Source organism: Gouania willdenowi, chromosome 3, assembly GCF_900634775.1.
Source record: "Gouania willdenowi chromosome 3, fGouWil2.1, whole genome shotgun sequence".
Lineage (NCBI taxonomy): Eukaryota > Metazoa > Chordata > Actinopteri > Blenniiformes > Gobiesocidae > Gouania > Gouania willdenowi.
Window position 1 is genome coordinate 24,466,587 of NC_041046.1, and position 27,678 is coordinate 24,494,264.

General features: G+C 37.7%; 1 protein-coding gene across 1 annotated transcript; it reads left to right on the top strand.

Annotated features, from left to right (window-relative positions):
• The first annotated feature begins 846 nt into the window (after positions 1-846).
• syt9a (synaptotagmin IXa) lies at positions 847-27,183 on the top strand. Its single transcript, XM_028436891.1, has 7 exons — positions 847-1,502; positions 11,532-12,027; positions 12,904-13,459; positions 24,068-24,188; positions 24,269-24,440; positions 24,684-24,813; positions 26,612-27,183. The coding sequence occupies exons 1-7, from the start codon at positions 1,355-1,357 to the stop codon at positions 26,678-26,680; spliced, it is 1,692 nt and encodes a 563-aa protein (XP_028292692.1). The 5' UTR covers positions 847-1,354; the 3' UTR covers positions 26,681-27,183.
• Positions 27,184-27,678: the final 495 nt, after the last annotated feature.

Sequence of the window (27,678 nt, forward strand, 5' to 3'; positions counted from 1 at the left end):
TTTAGTCTTAGTCACACGACCTAAACTGGCCAAATAAAGGAGCTACGTACGGATAGACTGTCGATATATTGATACGGCAACCATACGGATAGCCACTGCCTGCAGTAAACATCTCATGTCTGAACTTAAAAAGGAAGAGATCAAATCATGAGCAATTGGAACTTAATTTATTTTCCACAAAGGCATCTGTATAAAACAAAATGTTTGTCAAAATGTACAATTATTTTCCAAATAAAATAACGACAAATTTAATTAAAAATAATAAAATTATCAGGCTTTAAGTAGCTACATTTATGAACTCTGAAACTGAGAAAATAACCATTGTTTAATGTTGTTTAGGTGCGGTGCATTACGTTTTTATCTGATTGTTTTTTTTTTTTTTTTTTGTAGTTTTACAATGTCTGTTGATCATTTTAAAACAAAAAAATAATTTACTACATAATGGTTGGGTGTAAAAATGTAATGAATTACCCATAAAAGCAACTCAATCACAGTAACGTGAGTACTTTCACCTCTGGAAAGCCATCCCTGCATATTCATTTTGTAAAATCTGTTGTTTTTTCTCCTTTTTCTTGTCTGTTCTTTCTCCTATCTGTTAACTATGAAGTCAAATCTATAAAGACACTGCTCTGTATGGGGCATTGTATGAAAGAAAATTAATTCATAGAGGGGGTGATTATGAAGACACCCCAGGCACTGATTAGAAATTAGAAAGTGAAGAAATGCATACTAGTGTAAGGGGTGAGGAGATACTAATACTACACTTGTTGTATCTTCAGTCAGTGAGAGTGATTTCACACAGTGGGAGAAAGAGACCCACACTGTGCTCTGATTGGCCGTGCACAAACCACCCCAGGCTCGTTGGACGACGCACTGATCCTTAAACGCAACTGTTTCTCCTCCGAGCAAAGGAAAGCTGAACTTTTTCCCTGATGGAGGATATCATTGTAGGATAGCGAGGTGAACGGACACCGGAGCTTGTGTGCAGCGGGAGGCACGGTTCAGCACCTTGGACAGCGCACGGCGCCGCAGAGGCGGTGCGTGGATTCAACCGGTGGCTCAGACAGACGGAGAGGATTGGTTCACTGACACACAAGGAGAAATCATTTGTTTTCAGTGGACAGCGGTTGTATTTCTTTCTTTCTTGATCATTCAAACTACTTCTTCTTTCTTTTAATCGTTTCTCCTGAATGCTGAGTGGGTACCGTCGTGTAAAGAAGGCGTGTCGCCGGGTGAGTGGTTGCTTGAACAATCCGTGCTGAGCAGCGTGGAAGGAAAAAAGGAGACAGTCAGGCGAGCGTAGTGCTGTGCTTGTGGTTAAGAGACTCTCCATTAATAAGGATGCTGGTGGGAAATGCCTGGAGACAGAGATGACGAGATTTGTCAAAAGGCACTTGAACTCCTGTCAGATCTTTGCTCCAAAGGGGAAGTGCACAACGAGAACTGCTTGGATTTCATCTACTACTTCCGAGACCTCGCCAGGCCACGCTACACGGATTCAGGTGAGGCATCATCACCGCCGACGGATGCAGTGGTCGCTACAACTGTAGTGAAGGACTTCTTCCATTGAATAATCTATAGTGTCTGAACGTAGAGGAGCTGTTGAGAGCTTTGTTGGTCCATTCAGAGTCGATCCCCGCACATGCACCATCTCAGCCCACCAATCGTTCATCATAGTTATGCAATCTTTTATTTATTTTTATAGTGCAACCATGCATGCGTGCATGTATAAACTACTTTTATAGTATATGCACTGGCTATAATTAAACAGTGCAATAAAAAAAAATAAAAAAATCAATAAAAATAAATACAAATAAAAATCACTTCAATTAAAGAAAAAAAACAAAGATTTTCAATCAAAAAAATGTTTACTTTAATCTAAATAAATATTTTCAAACAAAGTACAAAGTGTTCAAATGCATTAAATGAATAAATAAAAACATTTTTTTTAAAAAACATCTGAAACCCAATTAATTGCATTTGAACACTTTTCTTCTTTGATTTAAAATGTTTTTTTTTTTTTTTTTTTTTTTTTTAATTGTCATATTTTATTTTTTAATAAAGCCAATTGTACTACCCATAATATGGTCAAAAAAATAATAATTCAATAAAAAAAGTGATCAAATGTGACTGAAAATACATATTTTTGATTGAAGAGGTGAAGAGGATTTTTTTTTTTTTTTGGATTGAAGTGATTTTTTATTTTTGATTGAATAATAAAGACACAAATGCCTCCATATTAAATGTTTGCACATTGTCTCTCCAAATTTTACCCAAAACCCCTTTTTTAAAAAAAAAAAACCTGCTGTCTCCTCTCTCTGAGTGGACACTAGGTCATATTCATTGTTTCTGGAGAGACATTACTCTGGACACTTAGATTAACCACCTTCTACTGAATGACACGCACAAATGAGCATGTGAGTGCCCAAGTGTGGAGAGAGAGAGAGAGAGCAGTGGATATCAGAGGGAGTGAGAAAGTGCTGCTATTCTTCATGCATCGACTCAATTCATTCATTCATGTGTCTACTCCATTGGTTGTGTTAGAATCTATTAATGACTAATTATCGCATTAAAGCCCTGTGTCTTCTAATAATCCATTGTTTCACTCCCCGAATTACTTTTTCCCACCATTTCTCTATGTTTTCTTTTCTTCTCCCTATCTCACCCATACACCAAGTCTTCAAACTGCCCAATGCTGTCTTCAGGCACAGAGAGAGGAAATTAAGTCAAAGAAAAAGGCAGATTACCTTCTTAGATCATATTGAGTTTCTGATTCCTGCATTTTAAGTTGTTTTTTTTTTTTTCTATCCATCCATCCACTTTTTCAGAGTTGTGTTGTGCTGACCAAAGCATGGACACCCTGGACAAATAACCCATCCTAAGGGTAACAGACTCATATTAACAATCAGAGACATAATCAATTTAGGTATACTCAAATCAACTAAAGAGACATGTTTTAGTGATACCTCACAAAAAACTAACACCATATGCCATGACTGACATATTATAGTTACAAACTTATTTCCAAACTTGTGGAAAACTTTAGCACAGTTGTGGCCAGGGCTTTAAATAAACTTTTTAGATCACCAGCCAGCATTGCTAGTAGATTCCTAAAGTTACCAGCAAAAATAAACTACATTATGAGGCACAGAATAGATTTAAGCGTTCATGTTTCTATAAATGCTCTTTATTTTAGTTGATTGCAGAAATACATTAAAATTGTAAAAATATAAACATTTAAATGAAAAACAATGTTGTAACAAAGCCTAAAAGCTGCAATATGGAACTTTGGGTGTGTCGGAGAAGTGAACCTTTTGTAAAGTATATTCTCATAACTTAACTCAGATGAAAATTGAATCCCTGGAACATTGTTTGAAGTTAGAAAAAATAGAAGTAATCACTAATCAGTACTAAGAAATACATGTACTGTAGAGCAAAAATCTTTTAACATGCATGCTCTTCAAATGTAAATAATTCCCACTCCCCACAAACTGTATAGTGCACATTTTAAAGGTGAACAAATGGTTGAATACCAGCCACTCACGACCCGACATCTATTTACTATTTCATTTTCCCCTGTGTCGGTAGCAACCTTCCTTTTCTGCAGTTCAGGTTTTTCAACACCCAATAAATATATCCACGTTTGTTTTTTTCCTAACTAATTTTCAGCTCTTATTGTGTGTTTTTTGCCGTTCGTTTGTCTTCTTCGGTACCAAATGTAGCATGTACGCTATCCTATTTAAAGTACAGTTTAGTTACTAACAGATAGCAATACAGTTGTTATTTGGGTTTGACTCAGAAGACTAGGTTTGACTCTAGGAGTGGAGAATGAGACACTAAACACGGTTTAGATTTTAGTGATACCACATATTATAATGGTGAAAACAACCAACATTAAAAACAATAGATAATAAAAAGAAAAGTATACAAATGGTCCATCATAGAGTAACACAGTATGTACAATTCATTTTGTCATTAAATCATTTTGCAGTGCACATATGATCCATAAATGCCCAAAAAAAGAGTTGAAGATTTGCCTGTAATGGCAAGATGCAACCACAGTTTAACGGCCCAGCAGTTGAGTGTTCATCGGTGGGAAAAAGAAGTCCAAGTATTGCGAGGGGAATGTGTGTAGTGAGTGTGTGGGCCGTTAGTCAGTTGCGAGGAGGCACAACCAATTAAGAGGGGCAGCTGCACAAAAAAGCCTCCTACCAGCCCGACCAGAGCAGTGGAGGTTCAGTCGGTTCAGTCCCAGGCACAATCTTCAGGCTTAGCACCCAGGCTAGGCTTCTAGCTCACCATCAACCAGGCCTGTATAAAAAACCAATTAAATATCTGGTGTGTGCACACATTATCAAAACCATTCAGAAATGCCAGAGCTCAATAACACAAGCTGCACAATCACCAGTAATTCAATTTCAGTAATCCAATATTGTACAATATAATCAGTTCATAATATATAAATATGATTCAAGTAATTAACACAATATTTCTTATATTAATGCATTTATTACAGTGCTCAAGTATCAAGAAGTCCAGCATCCACAAAAAAAGTGCATGGAAACCTACTGAATAACTGGACTGCATTAAAGTGGATTGGATGCTTAAATTGCATTCATCAGTACCAAAAAGATAATACACAGTCATAAAAATAAGTTACAATGCTAATGTTTCATTCAGCAGATCATACTCAGAGAAACTGGGCATACAAGACGCTATTAACTACACCAAACAATCAACAAGTAGTGGTAGCAGCTAGGCTAAGCTAACCCATTTAAATGAATAACATCAGCGCGACTCACCAATTCCGTAATCGGTAAACAGCTCCGTTTCAGACAATCGACGGCTCTGGTAGTCGGCTCCTACAGTTCAACATTTATTGCATTTAGTTTCGGAACGTTTACTGTTAAATTAAACGAACAATGATACAACGTACCTGCAGCAAACATTTACCAAGCATGACCCTCTCACTACTGCCGGCAGCCAGCCACAGCTGTGTTTATGTTACCGTGACTGAGCGCGATCTGTCACGTAACAACGTGACATGACAACGTACAACTTAATCACGTAACCATTACAATTATGCTAACGTAAGCATGTAGCCCATTGTTGTATGACACGTCATGGCATATTGTTCATGGGAAATGTAGGATTAGTACAACCAGTGGTGTTGCCAGATATACATTACATTTTAAAATCTAAACACACCCAAAACCCCTCAAATATCTTGGCGGAAAACAGCCCATTCTGGCAACAATGACTTGTCGCATCGTTTCTGCAGCCTGTCGATTCAAACAGACGCAGTGGTATTTGTTTCGTTCTTCACCAGCCAAAATGGCTAGTAACGCTACAATGTCATACGCCAAAGTAAATTCTTACCGGCAATTGGCGGGTTGGTGGATGTTAATTTAAAGCCCTGGTTGTGGCAAAGTGGGCTTCCACCTGATTTTTCTTGTACAAAAATACGTGTATCTTTGGCCCAAGGTTTATTGTTATCACCAAACTTGCTGCAGTTGATGTCCATACATTGGTTCAATTATTTCTGCTTTTATAGCCTTTGTTAATGAGGATTGGCTTTATATTTGATGTAATTCTCTAGTTTTATTTGGGCTGTTTTACAGATTTCTGTATTTAAAACATGTTTTGTTTTCACTCAGTATCATATATTTCCAAAATTTTACATCATCTGTAGCCGTTAAGGGTCTTACTTCAATCGGAACAAAAATTTGACATGTTACTATTGCAACAACACATCATCAGTAGGGTAAAAACGTTTTAGAAAAACGTTATATGTTATGGGTATGTAATTTTCAGAAAAAATTAGCTAGGGCTTAAGAGGTTAAAGTGATATGCCACCCATTACAAATGCATTTTAGATGAACTTAGTTTTATTAGACATTTTCCTCACAATTCTAACCAATTAGAAAAATGCATTTAAAGCCATGCATGTACACACAAATCTGGCCTTCAGGTAATATCTTCCAAACTGTTTTTTGACGATTTCAAATTTCAGGTATGTTAGATTATTAAATGTGTTTGAGCTTTGTGGTCAAATCAATATCTGTGATAGTACGTAGGTGATACACAACCAAATCGTACTGAGAGCAAGAAATGCCTACAGTAAATGCTGCTCAGGTCATGACATGACAGAAATGTCACCTAAGGCATTCTGTAGGTGTCTTCAAGGAAATGTTTGACAGCACATGCTGGGACTGTTGTAATAGGTGATATATCAGAGGATCGATTTCACTTGTATCATATCTGTGCAGAAGTTCTCAGTTTTTCAAATACAACAAAAACAAATCAATTTGCCCAATAATAGTAGCTACTTTCAGTTAGTAATCAGAATGAGTATAGTGCCAATTATTGTCTTTAAATAATCACTGAAGTCTCTGATCAAATAACAAATATATTACTTTTACAACAGATTTCATATGAAAGACATCAACTGTGTGTTATTTTCTTTTATTTCCCAATGTGAAAAAATAAACCCTTTCACAGAGTCGGTATAGTTTGCCTTCCAATCACGTGCTTGCCTTTTACAATGTGGTACATTTTTAATCATACAGCCTAAAATTGTTCCAAACCTTCCTTGTGTGATGCGGCGTCCCTTCAGAATGTGTAGTGATTTCTTTCCAATTTGCCAGTCAAAGCTTCTGTGGTTTTTCCCGTGTGAGAACACTGTTGGTTTGTTCATAGAGCAAGTTTCTCAATTGCTCCACATTATTTTCACACATCACAATACAATGATAATCACTGATAATCCCAGGAGCACCTATTAAGAGACAGACCAATCGACATCAGATGTCGTAAAATTAACTATTTTGTGGGAAAGAAAAACACACCCATGGTAGCAGATTTACATATGGGAAGATGTCCAGGTTGTGAACGTATCTTAAAGTTCAAAGTGCACACACAACATAAGCATCTCCACATTAACACACAACTTGAAAGCACTTAAGTCTTTATGACATTTGAGCAATGTGCGCTTTGTAAAAAGAGCTGCAGAGTAACGTGAGCTACAGAGAAACAGGAGGGAGAATAAAAATGTGAAACTCCTTCGCTCCATTAGCCACTGTGGCTGTTTGCATGTTTTACAGTTTTCAAATAATGAAACTAATGGGACTCTAAAACATTAAGAAGCGATACCTGTATGGACTGAATGTTTTCTCACTGTTTCATTGCTTAACCGGTCTCATTAGGGAGCTTTTCCACTGACAAACAGACACAAGCATTACACAGTCAAAATGTTACAGTGCTGTGTCAGCTGTCTGACTCCACACCTTCAGGTATGAGCAGCTTCTGCATTTAACAGTACATTTGATGTATTCATAAATGTTTGAGTGCTGCCAGAAGAAGGTCATTCATGCAAATTGTTTACTGTAGTTTTAATGCTAATGCATGAAGTGATTTTTCTAAAGTTAAGTTGAAGCTTCTAGCCAAAATCATAGTGTATGTCTCATAAATCAATTAATCAAACATCACTTACTCTAAAAAGAATGGAAAAAAGATCAAAATTCCTACCGAAAAGTTTGTTTTGATCTCCACTGTAAACACTCTCTTATTGACATTTTCTGAAAAAGTGTCCTGTATTGCATTCTATTCATCCATAAATGGATGAATAGAAGTGTTTTTACTTCATTCTTACCATGATTTGTTGTGTTTTCAAGAACAATGATTTGTTTGATACCACCGTGATATCAGAATGAAGTAAAAAAAACAAAACAATTCTATGCAACCGTCTCCAGTAATCTATGCCAGTGGCCAGTATCAGCGAGCTCTCCTAAACTCTTTCCTTTCTCGAACATTAGTTTACTTAGGATTAATCCACAAACTCAAATACCAATGCCACTTTCATGTGATCTGTCTTCTTTGTAAAATAATAATATAATTATAATTATTGTCTCTTATGTACCATCTTAGCCCACCAATCATCCATCATCAATCTTTTATTTATTTCATTCATGCATGTATAAACTACTTCCATTGTATATGCACTGTCTATAATTAAACAAAACAATAAGCATTAGAAGCCTATGCTGTTCATCTTTTTATTTAAAAGTTTTGCACATATTCTCTCCAAGTTTTACCCAAACTCATATACCAGTGCAACTTTCATGTGAATAAATACTGTCTTCTTTGTAAAATTAAAAAACAAATTATTCTCTCCTCTGTCAGAAGTGTGATGTAAATGGCCTCTACAGCATAGATGAATCCAGCATTTTATTAAGCAATATCATTGTTAGTTTGTGGTAAATTTGTCTAAAAAAAAATATGCTAAAAAGGAACTGGGAACGTTTTCCCCCTGCACCCTGCAATGTTGAGAATCACTGATCTATGCCTCCTCAGAAGCAGTTTTAAACTTTTTGCTTGCCTTGGCCATGACCAGGAGTCAAACAGGTGGAAAAATACTAGCAAAAGCCTTAGCCCAATGGTCACGTGACTGCCGTAAAGTGATACGTTCTTCATGCATTTTCCAGGTCACGACCTGGCCAAATACAGTCCGTCTCTCCAAACTTACATGGGAGGTATTTCAGGAGTGAAGCCTCGCTCGGAGCGTTGACACTGTCAAGCGCTGTATATTGGCCTGAGGATACATTTAAATGAACTCATATGGGCCAACTCTTTAGGTCACAAAGTCTGCGTTGCGCCTTTAAGTAACCAGACAAAAGATACCAAACACCTCCAACCCCCACTGTAGAACCTACACAAAACTCCATAGCATTTGAAAATCCAAGACCAAATTTGCTTAAATATAACACCTGAGTCAAGTTATTTCTACTATACGCAGTTTAGTGCTGGTCAAAGTTACCTCCTTTTACAATGGATGTCTGAGAAAGATCTGCTTTCTGGAAAAATAAAGTAACATCCAAGGAACTTTACGTGAAGACTGGCTGCCGAGAAATGATCACAGAAATTAAACAGTTGTATAAAATGTCTTGGACACGTATTGCAAACGATTCCTCAGATGGACACCACCTGGGAAAAGGAAACAAGGCAGACCTGAAGCTACTTGGTCCTGGATACTCAACGTGTTCTCTGTGGAGGCTGGATGTGAAGGGAAATTTGGCTGGTGGAGACAAATGAAAAAGATCTACTCTCTAGTGAAGTAGTGGTAATTACTACTTGCTTCAGGATCTAGTTGTGTCAAATTATTTGTGGTCCTTATTATGTATTGTTGAAGTTCAGATGCATTATATTACTGTTCTGCAAACATCATATGATGACGTTATTCAACAATATTAAGGTGTGGTTTTCAAAAAGTTAAATCTGGACGTGGTTATTGGAAGACAGTTGACAGACCCAAATCAGACTTGGCTTTTCAATTGAGCAGATTGCCTATTTCACTTTATACAGACCTATCTGTTGGGTCATTTGGTGACTTCATGAGATAATTTGTTCAATCATGTTGACTGGCAAGTTGCCCTTGGTGTATCAAATATAAGTGATCAGCTCCATTACTTACTCTTAGGTCTGATGTTACCTTTTGGATTTATTACAATCTTGGGCTCATCGTAATGATACTCGCTTATCACTCGAGGAGTTTGAGGATACGATACAGACGAAGTTCATCAGGTATAAGATGCATTTATGCTTTACAATATAACTTACAAAGTACATGTGTTACCCATGAAAAACATAATGTACCATGAAGCACATTTTTGTTCCTGTTACAATGTGAATTGTGCTGACTAGTCATCAAGAACTTCAGTAGTATTTGTATGTCTGTCACAAGACAGAGTTTATCCTAAATGAGTAACAAGGTTTATAAAAGAAGACCTTCTTACTTCTGTCTCCACATTAAATAAACTACAATCAGGGTTGAACTAGACTTTTATGCAAAGGCTGCCAAAGGCAGCTGGTTTCTGCCTGTGCAATTATATTTTCCTCTAACTTATAGGGGAATGGCTGCAAAACTTCACATATTGTGCTTCCGATCCATGTCTGAAAACCACAAGACAGACTTTTTCACTATATTCCTTATTTATTTAAAATCACCTGCTTCCGTGCCAAGTGCAGTGACCTGTCAATCATGTTATGTGACACCTCCAGGGATAGTAAATGTCATCAGCAGCAACTCCTCTCACTCCGACCCTGCACCCAAGCTTCTCGGGGAGCTCAACATGAGCTATTTACAACTGTCTCAAAACACATAAACAAATAGCATCATTATGTCATTTTTAATTAAACAAATTTCACATATGGCGAGTTGTAATTTTGTGGTAGTAATCAGAAAAAAATATAAATAAATCTGTTTCAGATTCCATATGTGCAACAGGAGGTATAATTCAATGCCAATATATCATAGACACAGACGCACAGACCAAGACAGTTGGAGGTACTGATTCTGAGACCTTGGAAAACTGTACATCATCCAAGTGTTAGCTGTTGCCAACAGAGGATTTAATGTTCCCAAACTGTCAAAAATGCAAAAAATAAAAATAAAGAAAAAAATCCCACTATTCTGGCATCACTGCTGCTGTGTTTAATCATTATAATTGGTGCTCCTCGGGATTTGGTTAGATAAATATTACTCATTTTCTGTGAAAGTAAGATTTTTAAAAATGGTTTTAGTTCACATTTCTGCTTCATAGTCACTGCTTTTTTTTTTTTTTAACACCAAACCATTAGCTTAGGCTAATGATATTGATATATGCTAAAGCTATTATCAACATTATTGATTTGACTGATGTGTATTCCACACAAAGACAGCATAAAATGTGGAGTACCTGGCAAAGACGAGAGATGAAGGTGAACAGTTTTTAAAATCTGTAATGTTACAGTAGATACAAACAAGATATTTGGGCTTAAATCTCTTTATGTCGTGATCACTTTTATAAGTTTGTTCCTAAATGGATTTCTCTAGCTGTATAAAAGCATGTATGTATATGTACTGTATCGGGGATACAAGAAAAGGCCAATTCGAATTGTGAACAACGGAGGCTATAGGAACCATACGAACTCACTGTTTTTAAGATCTAACACTATAAAACCTGACGGCTTGATAAAAATGAAATCTTTGTTAATAATACAGTATATACTGTAAGGCCAGAAATAACCAACTTCCATTAAACATTCAACAATAGTTTGCTAATTGAGAGGGGAGAAGTGTTTTTAAGAAATATTCAAATGACTTTAGACCATGGCTCTTTTTTAACTGTAGGTGACATTAATGTAATATTTTTGAATTAATATACATTCTATATCATAAACACCAGTATGTAAAATGTTTTTATTTTATTTTCTCTTGTTGTATTGCTATTTATACGTTTGTATTGATAATTGAATGTGGGATAGGCGTCTATCTACTTTCTTGCTTTGGCTAATCGGCTTTCATTATCATCTAATGATGTAGGTTGTGTTTTGTAAAAGTTATGAATTAAATTGCTCAAATAAACTCAGCTAAATTATCTATGGTATGGTATACTTTATTATGATATGTTGAAAAGTTAAGTCATTGATTCCAATATTTTCAATAAACTGGAAAATGTGTTTGTATTAAAATCCCATGTGTCTTGTCATCCTCTCAGATATCTCAGTGAGCCTTTTGTCGCTGGTAGTGACGGCCTGTGGCTTGGCTCTCTTTGGGGTCTCCCTCTTTGTCTCTTGGAAGCTTTGCTGGATACCATGGAGGGAACGTGGGCTGTCCCCCACCACCAAAGAGACTCATGGACACCTCAACCCCTCCATGAGCCCCCCGCCCTCACAGCCGACTCCCCGACAGCCAGTTTACACTGCAGTGGACCCCCCGCTCCACCCCCGCCGTGAGTCGTCACACTGCTCGATGGCTAGAGAGCCGACTCCTGTTGCATCTGTGGTGTCAGTGGAGGCCCCTGGGACTCCTGTATCGCCCCCACCAGCTGACATGGTACCACCGGAGGTAGCTATGAAGATCAGCCACACATCTCCAGACATACCTCTGGAGGCTCAGAGCAAAAGCCGGGAAAATGGGGTTCACACCACGCCACGTATGCAGAGACAGACCACTGAACCCTCCCCCTCTGGTCGACTGGCGTCAGAAAGTGGGTTAGTGAAAGCTTTTTTTATCATCGGAATATCATGATTTGATCCTTTTTTTTGAAATTTTGGTAACACTTTACTTGAAGTTTTCTATATAAGGCTGACATTACGCTGTCATTATATATTTGTCATTAGCATGAATAAGGTGTCATGAAGGCTGTCATTAAGTGTTGTTTGCTCAATGATGACACCTTTGGAGCTATGTTGGCATTTTTTGGGTTAGGTGGAGGGATCTAGTGGGGTTGGGGTAACAAAGGGTTAGGTTTAGGATAACTACACTTAATTACAGGCTTACAGTAAAGTGCTGCCAAAATTTTCAACGGTTTGTATTATGTTGATTTTGACAACTCGTTCTGGTACTGAAAGCAATTACATCTCAGTTTTAATTCCTGTTTACTTTAATGTTACGTTGTTGATTGTTGCTTATATATAACGCTTGTATATACTGTATTCCTATGGTGGCTGAGAAGTGCAAAACACTTTTACAAATGTTGAAACAGATTTACAAAGGTACTTTGTACAATTCGTTTTGATCTTTGGTAAATGTGTTCTGCACTTCTCAGTCACCGTATATATCAGTTATTACTTAACGTAAAGATGGTGTGGCTGGCTTTTTAATTAGAGTTATTACAGGAGCAAGGAATGGTATATCTTCTTATTAATGCTCACTGGTCAACAATAGCGGCTCAAAATTTTGGATGAAATGAGGTTGTAATCCACAAAGCTTCAGAATAGATTTCAGCAGTAATTTATTTAAGATTTACTCCTAATTCCAAAATGTCTTTCTTTAATTGTAGACTTTGAAATGCAAAATAATCATCTGCTGATGCACTGTCTAACAAACAGTTCTGTCCATAAAAGTATTTTTTCCTCTCTTCATAGACAGGGGACCATCCGAAGACATATGAACCTCTCGAACCCGGACTTCAATGTGGCCCAGTTCCAAAGGCAGGACTCCCTCACTGGTATGGGTCTGGGCCTTGGCCGCATCAAACCTGAGCTCTACAAACAGCGCTCCCTGGAGGGGGATGATGGCAGTCGTAGAGGAGGGGGCTGTGGACGACTCCACTTCATCCTCAAATTTGACTGTGACCTTGAACAATTAATCGTTAAAATCCACAAAGCAGAGGACCTTCCAGCCAAGGATTTTTCTGGTACCTCTGACCCTTATGTAAAAATATACCTGCTGCCAGATCGTAAGACCAAGCACCAGACCAAGGTGCACCGGAAGACCCTGAACCCTGTTTTTGACGAGGTCTTCCTTTTTCCTGTGGCGTATTCTGAGCTTCCTACACGAAAGCTGCACTTCAGCATCTACGATTTTGACCGCTTTTCACGCCATGACATTATTGGTCAAGTGGTGGTAGACAACTTCCTGGATCTGGCAGATTTCCCCAGAGAGACAAAACTCTGTCGGGACATACAGTACGTCTCTTCGGTGAGTGAGCACCAATGCATGTTTTTAGTTTTTGCAAACAGCGGTTACTACAGCTATTTGTTCACAAAGTCTCATGTTTTTCCTGTCGTTTCATTATTCTCATTCCTGCCTTCCATAGGTAGGGAGGGATTGGAACTTGTGATAGTCTTGTGATATCTTTCAGACCCAATCCGAATATTCAGAACATTTTGAATCCGTGTAGCCAAGTCAAAATAACAAATTAATGGTGATATTATTTTGTTTTACTGACTTTAAGCAGAACTCAGTAAAAATCCTAATACAACAGTGACACTAAGGGTGCTTTCACACACATAGTCCCATGTGACCATGTGAACAGCATGAGGAAGAGAGACAAGTAAAATAAATGAATGATGTGGGAGTAATACGGAAGGGAGTGTGGAAATGTGTGTGATGTATGTTTGTGTGCTGACAAAGCGACTCTGAAAATGGATGGATGAATGGATTAATAGATAGATGGATGGATATTTGTATGTGCTGCCTGATGGAGCACTGGGTCGTGAGTGTGTGTGCCTGTTGATGTGACAACAGTGTGTGTGATTGCTGTGTGTTGCTGCTGAGTTGTCACTGCATGGAGTTGCTCCGTTCCTCGGACAAAGGTCTTCTCTGCCTTTTTTTTGTCGACAACCGTGTGCAGCCACGGGGCTGGTCCTAATCTAGCATTAGTTTGTATTGGGCTGCCATAAACCAGTACGTCTTGCCACCGGGTTGGAAGCAGGGAAAGTTGCAAGTGCAATTATCTGGCCAGAGACAGCAGGGGGGATGAAAGACCTCCCAACCCCATAAACACTTGTATTACACTCACAGGGACTACGAGAAGGATTTATTAAGGTGAAAAAGTACCTATTTCTGCTTGAAAACTGAAATAGAAATACAGAAAAGTTTTAAAATTAAAATATTAATGCCAAAATGTTGTTCTGTTTGTGAGATATTTGGGTATTTATCGTGAAATTAGAGCGAGAGCTTAAGCACGTCACATTCTGTCAAAGCAAACAGGACGGTACCATTATTATTATTAGAGACGTGTGCGTGTGTGTGTTTTTTAAACCAAGCAAACCATGTTATGATGCATATAGTCATTTTATAGTGATTGAAAATTTATTTTTTTTAATGTTTTGTATTTATGTATTATTGGAACGTTTTATTGCCATAACGTACTGGAGGTGCATGCTTGAGTGGACGCAGTAGAAGTAGTTGGAAATGAATCATTATGCAGAGCATCACGTCATCTTAGTTGTGACTCTAAACTGGTTATAATTGGGTTTGTGTGTGATTTTTTTTTCATCTTGTCTCTTTAATGGTTTGCCTTAAGGCCCAGTTAAGAGTTTGACAGACCTTTTACATGCAGTAATATATGACCAATATAGATAAACGGCCCCCGCCAAGCGCCCTATGGGAGCTGGAGATAGGCACTAGCAGTTCAGAAAATGGATGGATGGATAAACGTAATACAAACGAAACATTCTAGTGTGCATACTACGAGTTTGCATCAGTGAAAGTTTTTTTTTTTGTTTTGATATAATCACACTATGTTTATTTTTTAAGTGTGATTTATGAAACATTTTACTCAATCATTCATGAACAAAAGTACAGTTTTTAAAATAAACAAACCTTCTCTGTTCATACCACAGTACACATCAGAAAGGTATTGACCAACACATATTAAATTCACTGAAAATGCATAGCTATTTGTGATGATGTGCCGCCGCTTATTGTTGTGTTGACAGACGTATCAGTGTATGAACTTAACAAGCTGTAAAAAAACCCAACCGTCATCGATAGTTGTCATCGATAGTTGTCATCGATTAGACACATTGACAGTGATTGCTCAGGACAATATGTCCAATTCAATGTGGCTCAATAAAGCCAGATCACAGAGGAACAGCTGTTCAAGGGTACAATGTGCTCATAAAGACCCCCTGCAGGCTTGTTTGAAGGTGTCAATGAAGTACTCCACTAATAACTAAGCCTGAAATTGTTTTCAAATAAAAGATAATTACAACAGGAAATTGCACCTGCTTTTTGTGCCTTTAAAAAGGAGTTAAAAAAAAAAAAATCCTTAGGGATGGGTTTATGTGCTGACATAAAGATTATTAAGTTTTAGTAAAGAATTAGCTCAGGTTTGTGCCTTGAATCTTTGGTTTTATTTTCACTTGCTTGTTTTTTTATGTTCTATTAGGTCAAACTCAAAGATGGTAAAGCTAGATTGCTCAGTTGATCTAACAATGACTTTATAGGTTGTTTGATGGCTTTAGACATTTTTTTTTAATCAGCTTAGCAATGAATATTACCTGTTGTTGCTGGCAGCAATAATCAGGGAGCATCCACATGTATACCATTAACTGGTCTTTCTATCATAATGTCATTTTGCAGTCTACATAAAGTGGAGTTCTTACATTTTCCTACTTTAAAGTAGGGACACAGTGATAAATAACCTTTTGTTTTTGCAGAAACATGTACTTCTTGTGGATTAGGTGGCGATTACTGTATAGTGATGACATTTGTGACAAAATTATTGTGTAATATACCAAGAAAGTAAGAGAAAAATGTCCAATGTGAGTGATAAAACTAATGATCATTGTTATTGAAAAAGGATCAACATTAATTGCTTGGACCATTTTCAAAAATGGAGGGTGTTGGATGAGGCATGGAGGTGAGACATGTGCTCTTTGTCTTGAAGTGTGTGTGCGTGTGTGTGTGTGTGTTCACAGGATGCACAGGCATCACATTTCTTACTTTTAATAGATATAGCTATTGTTATATTACAAAAAACTATTCATATCATTCACAATGTGCTGATTTTTGAAGAATAAAATGTTTCTTTTTTACTTTTCTCCTGAATAGAATTTAAACGAGTAGGTTACTAGCTTTCGGTTCTTTCTACTATAAGAAAAACAAAGATAATGAACATTGAGGCCCATTCAGTTTCATCTTAAAGTTGAAAGTCTGTGAATACTATATGTCTCTGCGGTCAAACCTTTTTCACCTTGGAAGAAGAAAAGCGACTTCTTGGTTATCTTAGTGGTCTTATGAGGGAAAGCCGGCATAGCATTGGTGATTATTTTTCTTTGTATTTAAAATACTGCTTAATGGAGTGAAAGCTGAACAAGAATTCTCATTAGATATCCTTTGTCCAACTTCTTGTGTCATTAGGGGTTCTTCCTGTCTAGACTTTGAGTTTGCTAAATTAAAATTCTTAGAAGAGGTTCAGTATTGCTGTTCAGAATCTCCTATTATGGGAATCATCCTGTGGTCAAATTGTATTATATGGTGTTAATGAGTGTTATTGCAGTACATTGTTTATGATCGGGATAGTATGTTATTGACCTATATCTATTTAATTTGGTGGGTCAAGGTAATATCCAGCTATGGATAAGGTGTAAAAGTGGGCATAATTATATTGTATATTACATTACTCATACACACTTATAAATTAGTAATTGCCTAACATACTTGTCTTGCGTCACAACAGCAAACAGGTAAATAGGAGTTTGGCTCTTACCTCAGACATGTCCATCGCCATAAGAATAACAATGACCCATGAACCTATATCAATGCGACCTGATGCAACCTTGTTATGTTCCGTGATGTGCATGCAGAAAAGTAGAGGCGTGGCTTCTGGTTGATTGGCAGAGGCAGGGACAGGAACTGGAGCGGTTTAGGGTGGGACATGGAGACGTTTCTCAGAAACTCCGGATATCAGCTTTAAGGTTTTATTTATTCAGACAAGGTTTTTGAAGAGAATTTATCTCCTGACATCTTTTGAATGTCGACTGCCAGTCTTCCTCAGAGGTGATATGCCTAGATGTGTCCCTACGAGTTCTCTCATAAGGAAGGCATCAAAGCATTTTCTGATGGCTTTCATGTGCACATGTCAGGAGATACAATTTCCTGAAAAACCTTGTCTGAATAAACAAAACCTTAACATATATTAAAAAAAATATAGAAGACAAAATGAACTTACTGGAATTCTGCTTGTCTTTGGCTCTGAGCGGATATTGAAGAACCCATATGGACAGGGAACGTGCACACCTCACGCCCCCGACTGCTCATGTGTGAAAGCTAAACGCTACATGTTAATTTAACCCTTAAGACCTTGATTGACTCTGCAGCATTATTGTGCTTAGAATTAATGCATCAAATGCCTCCAGCGATGCAAAGATGAATACTGTTGCACCATTGTATTCAATTTAATCATCACCAAAAAAAGGAGCTGCTGCATAATGTATGTCAGTGTTTCTCAAATGGGGGTATGCAATGTAACTACGAGGGGTGCTTGTGAGAGAGAGGAAAAAATAACAAATGAAATAAATAAAAATATGGGCTCTTATGTTTATGTTTAGGTAAAAATGACAATCATACTAAATATTACCAGCAAGTTGCAGCAACTCACAAAACGACAACAAAAACACACAAAAAAGAGAAAAATATACTTAATAATAAATAGAACAAACAACAACAAAATACATAAAATGGCACCAAAAACACACATATAAAGAGAGAAAAATACTTACACAAAATGACAACAAAGACACACTAAATAAGAGAAAAACACACAAGATCATTATAAAATACACAACAATTACAGAGAAACATACAAAACAACACCAAAAATACACACACACACACACACACACACACACACACACACTGAAAGAGAATAATTTAAATAATACCAACAACACCGACAAGAAAAACACCTACAATAAGAGAAAAATACAAGGATCAGACTCGGTCCCACATCAGGAAGGACTTAAAAACCCTCGGCCTGACATTTGAAAAATCCTCAAAATATTTACTGTTACAAAAAATCATTTACATTGATTTATTGTGACCAAGCCAAAAATTATCAAATCGGAAAAATGTTAACACTAATCTAAAGCCCTGAGTGAAATGTCACCTTACAGCAAGGTATCAATGATTTTTCTTCCTTCTTTAAAATCAGTCCACGACAAAGTTTTTTTCAAAATCCTCAAAAACGCTGTTTTTTCATTTTTTTAATTACCTGGAATCCCCCCATTAGTACCAATGTTTTGGTGTGAGAATGGTTGTTATGTACGGCAATAAAAGACCTACACCTCTGCACACACAGACAGACAGACAGACAGACGACGAGCTGATGACAGTATCCTTCAGCCAAGGCCGAGGGTAAAAACTATAGAAATATATCAATTCTGGAGACACTAAATACTGTATAATTCCACTTATTAGCAAAATTATACACTTTAAGATGTGTTATAACTCATTCATTCCATCATTATGCTCTATATTAATGTTTTCATAGTGTTCTGAGCACTGATGATTTGATTTTGCTGCATTATAGTTTTAGATTTTTTTAATAGAGGAATGTGTGATCCTTGTTTGTTCCAGTTTATCATGTCAAAACATAAAAACCAAAGGATTTTTGCAGTTTTGTACAGATTTTTCTCCCTCATGACTCAAATTTGTGTCATGGTTCATATGTGAGTAATTTGTACACTGCTGATAACACGCAGTGGTGTAATGCATTAAATTTCATACAGCATGCATCCCATTAACAGCTTCCTACTCAGTGCCTCTAAAAATACATAAAGTATAAATCCTCTTATTTCTTTCTTTTTTTTCCCCTTGCTCTCACTTTCATTTTATCCCTCACCATAACCCAATGCACATTAAATTAAGGATACATTGATTCTCAACACAGACAACAGTTTACATGTTACAGGCCAAACAATTGTATACCTCTATAGACAAACCCATATATTATATATAGCTGATTTCAGCACTGAAGTTGTTTCTCACAGTGTTGCATTTTGGTTTAGAAAATGTTAGTAACTATGGAATGGCGTGAAGAAAATGGCCAATGGATAACAAACAATCAAAAGAACTTATTGATAGAATCATTAACATGGAGACTGACAGAACTGCATAACTTAACAGTGCACTAAGTGGTCATTGATCACAGGAAAGAAAAAAGAAGTGGTTAGTTTGGTTCAAATTAGGGTAAACTTTTGCACTTTTTTTTATTACAATTTTACTTCTATGAGATTAATGGAAAATGTGTTATACATAGTCCCAGTTTGTCCTGCAAGGAGTACCCCATTATAATGCCATGTAATTTGTGTCAGAAGGATTCCTGTACTCTCAAATATCTCTACCGTAAGAGTAACCAAGGAATTAGGCATTTATTATCATTGCTAATGTTTTGGCTACTTTGATGGACCACGTGCACAATTTGGAAGTCGCCTTGTACAATGCCAGGAAAAAATTATCTTATAATCTTCTAAAACATATTTCTGTGTTTTCCACATACAGCCACAATGTGCTTATGTATCTCACAGGTAAAAATGTGCAATCCAAGCCATTCAAGATCATCGTTAGGAGTCTATCTAAATGAGAAATAATGAGAAAGATGAGATTGTAAAATGGTAGTTGATGGAGGGAGGTGTTCTGTCAGTGTGCCAGATGAAGTCTACAAAGACATATTGACTTAAAGTATTAGTATTTTGTGTAAGCTCCTAACATATTGGGAATGTGGTGGGTCTGTGTTGGCAGTTATGTTGCCTATTATTGATTAATAATCAATGTAATGTTGTTGGAACAGAATGAGATGACAGGTGGTTGATGGGAACCGGTGATTCACAGAATCTGGGATGCTCTATTCTCACAGTGTGCAGATTTTTTTTTTTTTTTTCTGATGTTGCACACACACACACACACACACACACACACACACACACACACACACACACACACACACACACACACACACACACACACACACACACGCACACTCACACATAGTCGCACACACAGACACTTACACTTTCACAAATTCTTGCTCACAGATATCAGCTTTGGACATTTGGTTTCCAACCAATGCAACTAAACCCATTGCAGTAAAACAAGGCATAGATTTTGCGTAAAAGAAATCACTGGATGCCTGAAATGTGATTGTATTTTTGGTTTAACTGCCAGATTTGATATCTTCAAAAGGATAACAGCTGATTGAAAATACATTTTTACGTCTGTTTATGTCTGGATTTTTTCTCTTCTTTTTTACCCTTCAGGCTTCAAGTCAATATTCATTAGCTGTGTAATACCGACTGTTTCCTTTGTGACACACAGCCTGCAGGTTGCAAAAGTGTATTTGTTTGCTGGTGCACATTAGGCTTTACACCGATCTGATCGGTTACATCAGATCGGCCGATATTTTGCATTTTATGCAAAAAATGTGACTGTGGCTATAATCTATCCCCGATCCAATCAATGACGCCATTGACGTGATGAAACTCTCTGTGGAGGCTCAGTTTGCAGTGTTTTATTCATCTCATTTACACCTAAGAGTTGTTTGCTTTACGTGAAAAGGCTTTATTTCATTTTATCACATTTGTGCACAAAGGTGAAAACCTATGAGTGAACTGCAACAATGTCTCTCCATTGCAGCGAGCGCTGGACTTCTTCCCTAGACTACTGGCTCTGAAAGCGGGGACAGTGTCTGCTGTTGTCTGTGCGTGTGCGTGCGTGTGAGCGTGTGCGTGTGTGTGCGTGTGTGTGTGTGTTTGTATGTGTGCACGTGCATGTTTTGTTTATTCAGCCCGAGAAAAGAGTGAGTCGGTTTCAGCTGGAGGACACACACACACACACACACACACACGCACACACACACCGTAACAACAAATGTTATGGCTCATTCACACCAAACGCATCGAAAGCGTCATAAGCGGCAGGTGTACATTCACAATACATGGTGGACATGCTTCTAGGGAGTATCGGAGGTCCCGCCTCCTGTGCAGCAAGTTTTGAAGCTTTTTGCGCGGCGGATGATTTTGACGTACGTGCTGTGCGTCCAACACAGCAAATGCTGGAGTTGGCATTGTTGAACTTTTGGGTCATATCGCGGTGCGTCGATCAATCGGGAGCGTTCCCCAACCATGATGTATTTAGAACAATGAGGGAAAAAAAAACACTAACCGGAGACAGATGGACAGGCGCTGTTCTGCTGGCATAGAGCGCCTGTAGTTGGTGTCCTGGTAGCAGATCTGAGCGCCGATGCGGTTTAGCAGGGTGTCAAACTGGGAACAGGAGAGACGAAAGTAGCGCTGAAAGCGACTCTCGTCCAAACGCAGCTCTGGTCAATCCAGAAACGGCGCCGAGGCGCAAATAAAGCCAAGCCATTCTCTGGATAATGTAGAGCCGATGAACGGGAGTCAGAGGCAGCGTGTTCAGCAAGGAACTCCAAACTTTATTCTCTAGTCAACCACACTTCTCTATAGCCCTCTGACATCACAGTGCACACACTGAGTCACACCAAATTACATCTGACCGGAAACACAGCCTTCTCCCCACCATATCACAGTCCCTGGGTGAATTATGAACATAACTGATTGCCACAATATCATCCACTGTATGAACACCACCGGCCACAGAGAAGCCCCCCCCCCTCGATGCGTGTCCCGACCATCACGCTGGTGTCAAGCTTCTGTATTCAATGAGCACAAGCGTGAGACAGGTGTGAACGTACCATTATGGAAACTCTTCAACTCTTCCACTCCTTCACAGGCACAAGGTTGAGTTTTGGTCCCAAAATATAGTACCGTTTGATTTTTCGTGATCCTGTATCAGGTAGTACTAAAGGAAAGGCAAGAAAGGGGCAGATACTAGAAGAGTAATCTTTTCTGCTCTTTTTCATTCAAAACAACCTGAATTCATATGATTGGATCAGTCAATCAAATCCTGATCATGTAAAGTCGAGTGCACAAGAAGCACACTGCTAATCTCTCTCCCCACCTGTATAAAACCAGCACAAAGACAATGCTCCATGAAGCATGTAAAGCCCACGGGATTCTTTTTGGAAACAGAATGCATTTCCTGCTGGGGCTGTCAGTTAATCCATCATACAAATGAAATGACTTACAGCATAGCCTTGTTGAATCCTTGGTCTGGATTGTCACAAAGGAAACTACACAATGATGTCAGGTATATGGGCCTCAGAAGAAGAAACTTTTTTGTTATTTTTTTCCATGACTACACTTTTACACCCAAGCATGTTAATTACAAACTGGCATTACTAAACCAAACACATGCAAAGTGTCCTTATCATGGAACACAAGCTACACTTTAATGTACACAATTTGTTGGCTTTTAGTTGCAGGTAGCTGACAAGCTAATATGTACAGTGAGAATTTGACCTCATGCTGAAGTGCATACCAATCACCTGAATAGGGAGGACAAGCCAATAGAGTGTTTAGCTAATATCTCATAAATCACAGTTTTATCAAATCATTTTCTCGTTACTCTCCTCTGCCACAAAGCTCACACAAGCAGCCGCAGTGATCCCAGCTGCCGGTCAGAGCTGACACACTCCATTTCACATCCAGACTGCAAATCAATTGCACATGTTCTCTTCACTATGGATATGTTTCTCTTGGGTTTACAAGCAATTTATCCTCTCTGTTATCACTCTCCCTCTGACTCAGTATGTCGGGCGGACTGTGAATGCTCCACTTTGAGTTAGCGCGGACCTCCATTGAGTCCGTTCAACCCAAACATGCTTGTGCCATTAGAATGCTGCTTCTCCACATCAGTTTTCCTTTTTCCGCTTGCTTTGCAGTGTAGCCGTTGTGCATTATGCCGTGAAGTCTGTCATTTCACTTTTACTGTCGATGGTACATGCATTGACTTCAATCGGGCAGCCAATAGTAACGCACCACACAGCTCATGGAGCACTCTGTTTCAGAAAGATCTCTGATTAGCTGAAATATAGTGTCATGCTCCGGGATTTCTAAAGCTCAAATACAGGTCCAAAGGTCCAGTGTCCTCTCAGAACACTTTGAATTACAATAAGTTCAAAGGTGATTATGGAAATTAACCAAATAAAGCAAAAAAATAAATAAAATAAAATGTACATACTGCAGCTTTAATTTGCTTTCAGTTTATACCAACTCACTGTTTCAAACAAGAAAAACTCTTTGAACTAGATAATGATCAACTAATCCTGTCACATTTCATTCTTTTATCAGATAAAAGAATGAAATGTGATGTTATTAGATAACATTTATCTAATAAGATAGCTGAAAACCATTTTTGATAATTAAATGTTGATGTTTGATTTAGATAAAAAATTCTATTGATTTGGCTATTGGCTCCTGTTTGTGAGCTGATTAAAGTCACAAGGTGTCACTTTGTAAATGATTAGTCTAGAATTCAATAGAAGGTGACAGTCCAAATATCAACAAATTTCTTCCAACACACCGAAGGTCCTGCGACAGATTCTTCTGTGGGAGTTGTTGTTCCAACCACACATATTTATGCGCTTTCCTGCTTCTCACTTCTTCTTTAGAGTTATATTAAGCATGTGTGATAAGGAGGCCGAAACGGAACAGAAGTCTCTCTGTTTGGGTTAATTATCGGAGGCTTTTATTAGATTACTGTGCAAGAAAATTGCCAGGTTTAAAAGAATGGATGGGAATTTAACCAGTGTTGCTCACACCATCATTCTTCATGCTGCTGAGTGTCCTCTCAAATAATTATTAGGATAATAATTAGAAGATGATCTCGCTACATGATAAACCTTATCTTTAACTAAAAAGCTTTGCATTGTGTTTTTAGGATAATGTGGATCTTGGTGATCTGATGTTCTCGCTCTGTTATCTGCCGACCGCGGGCAGACTGACTATTACCATGATAAAGGCCCGCAATCTCAAAGCAATGGATATCACCGGTGCATCAGGTAATTAAAATCTGATACCGTCTCTAACTACATGATCCCGCTGGTACTCTGAATATAAATGAATCCTCTTTGTTTTATAGATCCATATGTGAAGGTTTCACTCATGTGTGATGGTCGCAGACTGAAGAAGAGGAAGACGTCAACGAAAAGGAACACTTTGAATCCTGTCTATAATGAGGCCATCGTCTTTGATGTTCCCCCTGAAAATATTGAGCAGATCAGTCTTTTGATTGCAGTGATGGACTATGACCGGTATGACACACTCCTATTTATTTTTAAATCGAAGTAGGTCACGTGGTGTTTTTTCATGTTTTCTGCATCAGTTGATGCAGGTGAAAGGTTAAATATATTTAAAGAAAAACTTGGATCTGTAAAATGGTTGGATCGCTTTGGTTGTCATGGTCTTGTCACTGAGTATGCAATGCATCATTATTTTTATATCACTAGACCAGCATGATCATATTTATAACCCTCTCTCCATCCTGCTACCTATAGAGTTGGGCATAATGAGGTCATCGGTGTGTGTCGAATTGGCAACGACGCTGACAGCCTCGGCCGAGACCACTGGAGTGAAATGCTCACATATCCTCGAAAGCCCGTCGCCCACTGGCATCCCCTTGTTGAGGTGAGGATAACAGACTTGGGGCAGGAATGTGTGTTTCTATTCCTACACTTCCAATAATTTCTAAAATTCTTACAGTATGTATTTATCATATACCAAAGGAAGCATAGTTTTAAACTTGTTATTGAACCATTACCTTATCGATGTAGGTTTAAATGTGCTTTTCGTTTTCACTTTAACTCTCTTAACTTCCTCTATAGTTTCCCTTACAGTAGAGTCACTGGCACCTGTTCTGCTCTTTAGTCTGAGAAAACAGAGAATAACTTTTATGTATGACCATCATTTGGCAGTGTTTTATTTTAAACAGTAGCTTCTGAACATTAATGCTGTGAGCCTCAAAAGTGAGATCACTGGCAGATTTGTATTTGCAAGATTTACTAGGATGCACATCATGTAGAATGTGTTTTCTTCAGAAGAAAATTTGAAAAATATGGTTAGGAGATACAGTAGTTCATGACAACATGAAATGGGTCATGCTGGTTAGCATTAGCTAGCTGTAAGGACAAAATACAATAAGAATCAGCCGATAACTACTAGAGTGTCCAATAGCCTTGCGTGAATCAATAGAGCCAAACACATCCTTAATCATAATGCACTCCACACCTTGTACTACTCTTATATTCAACCATACCTAAACTACTGTGTAGAAGTAAGAGGCAATAATTACAAAAATGTAGTACAGTCACTAATTCTACTACAGAATAGGGCTGTACGAATTATACATGAGGCTATGCATCTTGAAGACTCAAATCCTCTCTTTCTCACATCAAAAATGATTAAAAATGCACGATCTTGTAAAATGATTTAATGCACAGTTCATGTTCAAAGCTCATGATTATTTATTACCTGTTCATATTCAAATTATTTTTTTTCTCATAAATATCAGTCGTATGGTTTGAGAGGATTTGGGAACTTTGTGGTTTTTGAAAAAATTGAATAGGAAGCAGCTGTTTTATTTATATTAATTCTTTGTTAGATCTGGGTGGGGTTCAATAACTTTTACTTCTCCCCACTCCATTTCAAGCATCAGTGTATAAGTGATTATTATTGTGTACTAAACTTGAGTCCTCCTACTTTTGTCACTGTCAGTGGTGGCCTAAATCTTAAGAAAGCAGGGTTTTAACCAACGGTTTTAATCCACCATGGAACATCAATGTGGGGTCTTGTCCCTTGCTTGTTCAATTCAGGCAAGAGGAACAAGAGTTCCCAAGTTCATTTTTGTGGACATTAAAAATGTCTCCTTACAAAATACAAAGTAACAGAGAGTGTTAGATACACTGGGAAGTGAATCGTTTTTTTTTTTTTTTTTTTTTTTTTTTAAATAATTTTTTTACAAACAGTGTGTGAATTTAGTTTCATAGAAGCTTTTTATTTTTCCATCAAAGTTATTAGTCCAAACCATATATTTGTGCTGTACCCTCAATCTACTCAGGAAACAACAAACAAAGTACGCTTTATCTTTAAAAGCTATTTTTGTTATTAGCAAACTCCAGCGTGAATTCCGTTAAAGGATTTATATTCGTATATAAACCCATCCCGAAAAGAAAAAAGTTAATAAAAAAAATAAATAAATAAAAACCTGGTATGTTGTTTGTTCTTCTATCAATTTAACAACTCTGTATGTGGTTGGAACATCAAAACGTTTTAGTTCTTGCTTTTGAAGAAGTTGCGTCTCAACTTGTATAAAAGTAGACATTTACTGAAGAAAGCAACACTTGTGATCATCTAACTGCTTTATTTCTCAATTATCCATCCATCCATACATACATCCATCCATTTTTATTGTCCTTTTTTATTGCAGTACCAAGGGAACACGGGAAGTAGCCAAGGAGGATCCTGTAATTCCCTGAAGACGCCTCCCTCTCCGTAGCCTTGAGCAACACTTGACTTCTCTGTGTTGATGATCATGAGTCCTCCTAAGGACCTCAGCGCTATGACAGGCTGTTGCTGAGACATCAGAAATCCCAACAGAAAAAAAAGCAGGAAAAAAGCTGTCTTGAGATCTACTCAGATCAGTTGCATGTTGAATGGCTGCAAAGATGGATGTTTCACTTTCTCAAGACTTTCCTGATTAAAATATGATGCATATGCAGACATTTTAAGTCTGAGTTTTTCCTGGATTTTTAAAGTCTTGCCCTTTTTTTTACATTGTCTTGTAAGTTGTTTTGTTAGGGTGAGTCTGTATTCGCACGATGTTTTGAAAACCAGTCAAACTGCCACTTGGGTTTTTCTGGGGGGTCGGTGGTAACTTGGTGCATGAGGTCATGTTTGGTGAGAAATCTCTTCCTGGATTGTTTGTTCCTGTTTCTACTTTTGGAAAATGATGTGCTGTTTTGTCGGTTGATATGCAGTGACGGTTAATTTCAGACAAAGTGCGTGTTGGTAAAGTGTGTTCAATGTTATAAATAAACTACATTCTATTTAAAACAAAAAAAAAAGTGGGTAAGGTTAATGTTTCCTTGTATCTATTATTTTAATCAGATTGTGTTAACAACACTTCTTTGAATCGTAAGGAAGTGAAACAACAAATTAAGACCATTAGAATATATTAATATTTCATTAAAAACAAAGATGCCTTTCCTTAAAAGGCTGTTGTTCTAGATGTTTTAGTTGCTTTTCTGGAAAAAAACAAAACACTAATAAAGTACATGTCTTGAGGCAATTAATTAAAATGTGCATCATGACACAAATATCACAGTCAGTGTTATAGAGCACGGATGGCATCCAAATGAAGCAGGACTGTAACTACCAAAGAGTGAAGTTGGACTCTCCTTTTCTAAATAAGGCTGTAGTTGATGGCAATTAACACAAAAACGGCCAGATACTTAGTTTCCCTTGACTTCTTCATGCTTGCCCTTTCTTTTCCCA

What these genes read in the sequence shown, in the direction of transcription:
- syt9a (XM_028436891.1), top strand. Translation starts at nt 1,355, where the DNA reads ATGCCTGGAGACAGAGATGACGAGATTTGTCAAAAGGCACTTGAACTC. An exon ending in GGATATCACCGGTGCATCAG is followed by an intron (nt 24,189 to 24,268) that starts GTAATTAAAATC and finishes TTTGTTTTATAG; the next exon opens with ATCCATATGTGAAGGTTTCA. An exon ending in ACTGGCATCCCCTTGTTGAG is followed by an intron (nt 24,814 to 26,611) that starts GTGAGGATAACA and finishes TTTTTATTGCAG; the next exon opens with TACCAAGGGAACACGGGAAG.